The sequence below is a fragment of the Chinchilla lanigera genome, unplaced genomic scaffold (assembly GCF_000276665.1).
Source record: "Chinchilla lanigera isolate Chin_1 unplaced genomic scaffold, ChiLan1.0 scaffold00175, whole genome shotgun sequence".
Taxonomy (NCBI): domain Eukaryota; kingdom Metazoa; phylum Chordata; class Mammalia; order Rodentia; family Chinchillidae; genus Chinchilla; species Chinchilla lanigera.
The window spans coordinates 1,119,005-1,126,213 of record NW_004955576.1 but is presented as its reverse complement, the minus strand read 5'-3'; the positions used below and the strand labels follow the sequence as shown (position 1 = coordinate 1,126,213).

The 7,209-nt window shown below is 39.7% G+C and overlaps 1 protein-coding gene across 1 annotated transcript; it reads right to left on the bottom strand.

The window, feature by feature from the left end:
• Positions 1–826: 826 nt before the first annotated feature.
• On the bottom strand, positions 827–6,307 carry LOC102007606 (prolactin-like). The gene is made up of 4 exons (XM_005413941.1): positions 6,054–6,307; positions 4,387–4,494; positions 3,054–3,234; positions 827–1,008 (listed from the first exon to the last, which is right to left on the bottom strand). The coding sequence occupies exons 2-4, from the start codon at positions 4,468–4,470 to the stop codon at positions 1,004–1,006; spliced, it is 270 nt and encodes an 89-aa protein (XP_005413998.1). The 5' UTR covers positions 4,471–4,494; positions 6,054–6,307; the 3' UTR covers positions 827–1,003.
• Between the last annotated feature and the right edge of the window lie 902 nt (positions 6,308–7,209).

Below are 7,209 nucleotides of genomic sequence, written 5' to 3'. Positions count from 1 at the left end.
GACATATTTAAATCCATGCCAGCATGGTTATGTTTTTTTCTCTCTAAAATAAAAATTAATTAATTAATTAATTATGTCCATGTCATATCTGTGTCCTAACCATGGTTAGACTATTCAGTAAATCTCATGCACTACAATAGAGTGTGTACTGTTTGTATGATATTGTGAAATTTATCTCACAAATGGGTGGCATTCAGCAATAGTTCTGAGGATTCATTAGACTTTATAGCATTCCTGTAAAGATTAATAGAAATCTAACTTGCATTCCCATCATGTAAACCGATTGTCACTTGCACTCTAAAATAAGCTGTTTTCTTATTTGCTAGGGTGTTTTCTGTTCCTTGTGACAAACATGGATAGCAATTCTTAATGGTCATGATAAATTGTTGTAGGGTTTTCTATTAAATGAAATAAAGAAACTTTGACAAATTGTTAATGCTTTGACACAGCTAAAGAGTTTTTATTTTAAAAAACGTGACAACTTATATCGAAGCATGCATTAAAAAGCCATAAAATTAAAACAGGTTTCCATAGTGTGGATCTTTAACCACAGCCTTAGAAATGGAGGAAAAGAATACAGCATTAGCAGTTGCCATTATTGACGACGTTGCACTTCAGATACTTGAAGAAATGGTCAAGCTTATTTGTATCCCTACGCAGGCAGTGGATGCGGTTATATATTTTTTTTTTTTATTTTAAGGATAAAAGGAGGGAAACATTAACAGACATACAACATTTTACAACATATCACAAGCACAATACAGACAATACAGAGTTCCAAACAAAGTGGTAGGGAATTAACAATGGTGGTTGTATTACATATTGATATCTTCAAAGTGGCTTCTCATGAAAACAGATATAGACATGCAATACTGGTCAACCAAAGACTCATTGACAATGGATGCGGTTATAAAAGCCACGCATACGAGGTACTGCAAAAACTGGCAGGTCCTTTGCAGGTTCAATCCAGACAACATACATCCCATTGTCTTTGATCTCGGGATTAACCTAGTCACAAGAGGAACAATCACTTGTCTCTCATACCACTGTTAGTCTTTTAGCTTATCTATGTTTGCATTAATTTTTCAATTAAAATTTTTGGAAAAGGAGGGACAAAGTCATGGGCATTCATGTGTGCTCTCCAGCATATTATAAATCTATTAGTTATCTCAAAGCTAGAGAGAATACACATGTTATTTTTCCTACAAGTAAGTGATCACTCCTGTTACATTCCTGTGTTAGTAGACAGGTGGACATGGAAGACTTTGCTACTTCAGTATAGACACAGCTTTGACAAAGGAACAATGGAGAGACTTGCTTCCACTCTGTCACCAAAGCAACTTTTGCATTTGCTGGAGGCTTGTTACAGATAATCCCTTTGTATTTTCCTTGCTGTCATAGTTCACCATTCATTATTTTTATTGTTGTCGCCTTGCCCTGGGTCTACTGTTTGTAGTGTATCTGTACAGAAATCCTCAGAGATGGTGAGGACCTGCACTTGGTGCTTTAAGGTACACACACTCAAGTCAGGGTTGACCACAGGGTTCAGGAATCTCTCACTCTACCCAGGGCTAGTACCTTCCAGTTTTCCACAAGGACCAACTGCTTTACTTTAAGTTCCTTGGGTTGAAGCTGCTGGAAATTGCACCTCTGAGAGGGCAGGTGCTGGCAGCAGCACTCTATGGTGAGAAATGTACGGTGGCACTGGGGTGGGATGGTGCTTCAGAAAGTGCTGCACAGTGCAAATCAGGGAGCAGGGGGTTCGTCAGCCCTCTGTAGAAGTCTGCAAGGTCAAGACCCCAGAGACCTCAGACCAGTGACAAACCTAATGATTCTGGAAAAGCCACCCGGCTTCTCAAGTTAGTGGCTATAGTCTGGAATAATTATAAACCATGAGCTGCAGAACTTTCACCTACAGAGTAAGAATAACTTTTATTGAAATTTACTGTGTGTGTATTGTTTACTTTCTAGTATATATTTACTTTTGTTGCTTGTTTCATAAAACCAACTTTGCTATAAAAGGTAACATGATAAAAAAAGGAATATATGAATAAGTGGTATGAAAAAATAACAAAGCATTTCAGAAGAGAGTCAAGACTCCTGGGTTTTGGTTCACTGTATTGAAGAAAGTAACTTAAAATTTAGGGGGTTAATGTTCTATCCTCCTGGGTAAAATGTTCTTTGCATAGTAATAAGTTCTATATGTTGGGGATGGTCATCTCCCATGAAAATTGTTAACAATTACAAATGAAAACATGCACTTAGGATGTGAGAAGAGAAATGTATTATTCCTTCTGTGAATTTTTCTGTCATCATGCATTTTTATTTAGGTGATACATTATTTCTGAGAACTTCAGAAAACTGTTTAGCTGAGATCTCTCTACTATTGAAATTGTCCTACTTGAATGGAGATGCAATTTAAGTGTGATAAATTGGAGAATTTACATGCAATAATATGAGTTTTAATTTAGGAACATTAAATAAACAATTTAGTATAAATTTCTACAGATTTTAAACTTTTCTGAAAAAAGATCCAATTCTTTTTTGACATTTTATAATTAGTAGTTGTAAGGAGGTGTTTGTCCCATGGCCTTCTCAGTCTTTTCTGAACAGGCTGCGTGGGGTTCACATATAAAACTGATTTAGTTTTTTTCTTCTTCTTCCTTCTCCCATTACCATTCTAATACTCTGGTGTGAGGGTAAGATAGAAAGACACTGACTGAAAGTTCAGTGCAAGAAACCCAAACTCTTTTGATAAAATAATGTCTTTCTGCAGTTGTTCTGGTTTTTCTCCAGGGAAAATGTGTAAGCACCCACCGCAGGAAGGGGCAAGTCTTGAGTTTGTTGTGGACAGTGCCTGGAAGGTGCTGCCTGTTAGCACAGGAGAATCTCCTCTGAGGATCTGAGAACTCTGCTTTGCTTTATAGCAATCTAGAAGGCAGAACACTGAGCCTAAACATTATTCTTACAAACTCGGGGATTGTCACACATTTCACCAGAGAGGGAGCCTTTTTAATAAAAAAGAAACAAGGGAGCATCAGAATGCTGCTCACCTGGCCAGATATCTTCTCTACGACCTCTAGAAGTTGGCAGTTTTGATCTTTGATCTCCATAGCTTTTGGTTAAAATGTCATCTTGAACTTTTGGCAGTTTATTTGCTTCAGTGATGAAGCTCTCCAGAGGCTCTTTCCAGGAGCGCATAAAGCGGCTTGCCAGGATGATGAAGTCTTTGTACTAATCAGCCAGGGCAAAGTGAAAATATTAAAACATGTGAGGCACGGCCAGTGTAGTTACATGTGACTTTTCCCAGAGAGGTTTAAGTACAATAATTCTTTATTACTACCATGTTCGTATACCATTTTGTGTAGATGATAGATGTAAAAAAATACAAGTTATACCATTGGCCTAAACTTTGTTCCCAGAAAACAAAACAAACACAAAAAACAAGCTTATTGAAATAAATGCTTTTTCTAATAAGATATCATTCAATTTTGTTTTATCTTCGAAATTCCATCTCTTTATATGAACTCAAGTTAGGGCTGCGTTTGTGGCAAGGAATCAGAAGAGAGCTCATATGCAAGAATGGACATCATTCATGTTTGATGTGTCGACTTTGTTCCAGTAGGAACAGTGGCCAGACTTACACCTGTGAAAAACGTGATGCAGTACTGAACAGGACAACACAGTGGGTGACATAGACATAGGAGAAGGCAGGACAGTGAGTAAAGAATTCTATGTTTGAGAAGCAGAAGCAGAACTAGAAGGAGAATGTGGAAAGTCCAGAAGAGATGGAGAGATGGCTCAGATGAGACAGGGGACACGAGGGTAAAAAGTACCAGTGCAGGAGGCAGGAGCACAGGTAACTTGTTGTAAAATGGAATCTATCTGTCTATCTGTCTATCTATCTATCTATCTAGCTAGCTACCATCTATCTATCTATCTATCATCTATCTATCTATCTATCATCTAGCTACCATCTATCTATCTATCACCTATCTGTCTATCTATCTATCTATCTATCATCTATCTACCATCTATCTATCTATCACCTATCTGTCTATCTATCTATCTATCTATCTATCTATCTATCTACCATCTATCTATCTATCTTTTATCATCGATCTATATAGTGTTGGTTAAAATACTGTCATCATCTTTACTTACAATGTGTGAATCTAACTTATTCCTTACAGAACATTTTATTTTACGTATAGTTTTCCACCTACACGGTGTAATTTTACTTTTCTTGCTTGCGTGTCCTCTGTTTTCTCTGCACCTGTGACTATGGTTAGCACCAATCACAATCACAGCGTGCCGTGGGCCATACAGGGGCAACAAACCCAGAGCCCCCTGTGCTTTCCCTATTGGGCTGGGTGAGGCACTCACACGTACGTTCTTCACCTCCTCATGAATGCCTGGTATGGTGATGGCATCTGTGTGGCACCCATTGGCATCAGGAATAAGGTACATGGGACCCTTGGAAAACCTGGTTTCCTAAAAGAATGAAGAAAATTCAATTAATTGAATTTGAGAAATTGAAAAAAACATAACTGATGTGTAATTCGTTAAAAGTGAGAGCTACATCGAAACTGAAACTAAAGATTTTAGAAAGTTACCTTTTTGCTTATTTTCAGTTCTGCAATCTCAACTAACTTTTCTGACCTCCCAAACTCTTCGTTATGCCATTGTTTTCTCACTCTTCCTATGAGGCAAATTTTGCATCACAAACAGTAAAAGCATAAAACTGTGTGTTTAGCATCATTTTCTCTAGCATTTGAACCAAAAGCCACCATACATATGCGTCTATATTTACCTATTTAATCTTTTGTTTCTTCAGGATTCAAATGATATAATTTCCTTAAATAGATATTATAGATTATAACTCATCTTTGAATTATCTCTTAGTCCACATACTTGTATCTTACCAATTCCTCAAAAATACAAAGTGCAAACTTTATTCTGATAAAATGAGTCAAAAAAAGCAAAACATTGAGCACGCTTTAACTAATGGATTGATACTCAATACAAAAGATAAAAGAGAAACAAAGGAAAGAGAGGCAGCAAGGGGAGGCTCTTGCAGATGGGAAGGAGTCCAGGGGGCCCAGGGGTGGGGAGCAGATGGGAAATGGGCAGAGTGAAGAGGGCGAGGGCGAGCGGCATGGAGGGGGTTTAAGAAAAGAATCAAGCTGTGTTGCATACATGTACCAACTCCCCACGTGACTATAAAGTGCATGGACTGCGAACACGCATTAATAAAACAAACATCTGAAAAAGATACATAGAATAGTGCCCAGCAGTTGTCAAAGTCTAAGAGTTTACTGGGAAGATTTGGTAAACAAAAGATGGCCAAGAACGTGGGGAATGAGTGAAACGGGAGGGAAAAGAGGCAGTCAATATGCACGTATTGCAAGGGTGGGCCATGGTTCTGTGGAGGCCGTGTGTTGTGCTCAGACCTGCTGCTGCTGCCTCGCTGACCCAGAGGACTCAGACCCTGTGCCAAGCAGCCTCGTCAGGAAGACAACCTGTTTCTACCTCTCAGCTGCTCTCTTCCTGTAAGCAGTAACTCTTACACTGGAGATTTTAGATCTGTGGTTCCCTACATATTCTGGTTTATGAAAGCTATTACCTCTATTTCTTTCCTTGCTGATATGAAATTAGTTCATTTAATTATATTTGCTCCACCCAATTCACTGCAGTACAGCTTTCCTGCCTGGACATCTGCAGTGTGCTTAGTGAAGGAAGCCCAGGGCCTGGTCCCTGTCCAGAGGAGCAAGAGCTCAGCACACTTCCTCAGCTGCACCTGGAGGGGATTTAGTCAGATACCTACGTATTTAAGAATAAAATGAAACAAAACTTTTAAAAAATTATTACATTCTCTGATTTGTGTATTTCATGAAACTTCTTTCTCACTTTTTGGTTTTTATTGCTTAATGGCTTCTCTAATCCAGTAAGTTCTGTTATTAGAAGTTTGGCTAATGAGGTTTTCATGTTTACATTGTGCTGCCTGCCAATCCTGAAAGCTTCTTTGGGGAAGTGAGGGAAAGAATACTTACAAATTCCTCCAGCAGCTGTGAAGACTTATCGTGGGTGGAAGAAGACGGGGTGATAGCTCGGTCAAAGAGCCCTGACAGGGGCTGCTGGCAGCCAGAGCCCTTGGGGCAGCTGGGCTGGGAGGCCACGTCCCTGCACAGGAGCGGGGTGACCAGCAGCAGCAGAAGCGGTCCTTCTGAAACCAAAACACAAGCCTCTCTGAGACGACCTGCTCAGCGAAAGTCATCCACAGCAATCTGACTCTGAAGGGCTGTCCTTGCAGCTGGCCCTGATGCACGCTTTGGTGCTGTGGTGGTGGGGGCGGGGCAGGCTCGGCAAGGGTCGCGGTGCGCGCGTAGGCATCCAGTTACGCTCACAGGAACAGCCTTTGGAAAGCGGGTGATCCACACACTTTGTATTGACTGCAGAAGTGTTTTTGCACTTTACAAACATTTGGAAATTAAGTTACTTCTGATCTGGGATGGTACAATCATTCTCTTAATATTACTGAATGTCTTGACAATTTCTGTGGATTTAAACAGTCAGACTCTCCAAGAGTTTGAAATGTTTGACTGCAATGTACTACCCAATATTTGCATTTTGGATACTGATATGACAGGAACACCATGTTTATTTGTTGAAATATCTTCATGTTAGAAAAAAAAAATGTAAGTATGAAGATATTTCTAACCTTAAAAATGTCGTGGCCTGTATTGATAACTCACCACTAGTATCCTATGCATTTATTTGCTTGAGACTTTGCCTAAAGTTTATATACTTTCCTAAATTTGAGCATTAAAATAACCCTGGAGACAGGCCGAGCCCTTGTAATTATCATCAAATTATACTGGTGAGAAAGAACCCTTAGAGTGGCTGAGTTTCCCTAAGCTCTGCTATGTTAGCAGGTGGGGGAGGGAGAACGCCGGTGCTGTGGTCCTTGCCCCTCCCCTCGTCACACCTTGCGCACCTGTGGGTTCCCAGGCTGCATGAGCAGGAGAGGCGACATCAGTAGCCGTGGGGGACCATCTATGTGGAGGTTATGTCGTTTATCATCTGCAAAGAGCACTTTGCTTTTCATTGTTGTATAACAGGGACCCTTGAAACTTGATTTTATCCACTTTCTCCGTTCTATATAGTACTTCAAAATCTTTGATTGTGATCACAGGTGGTTCTATCAAA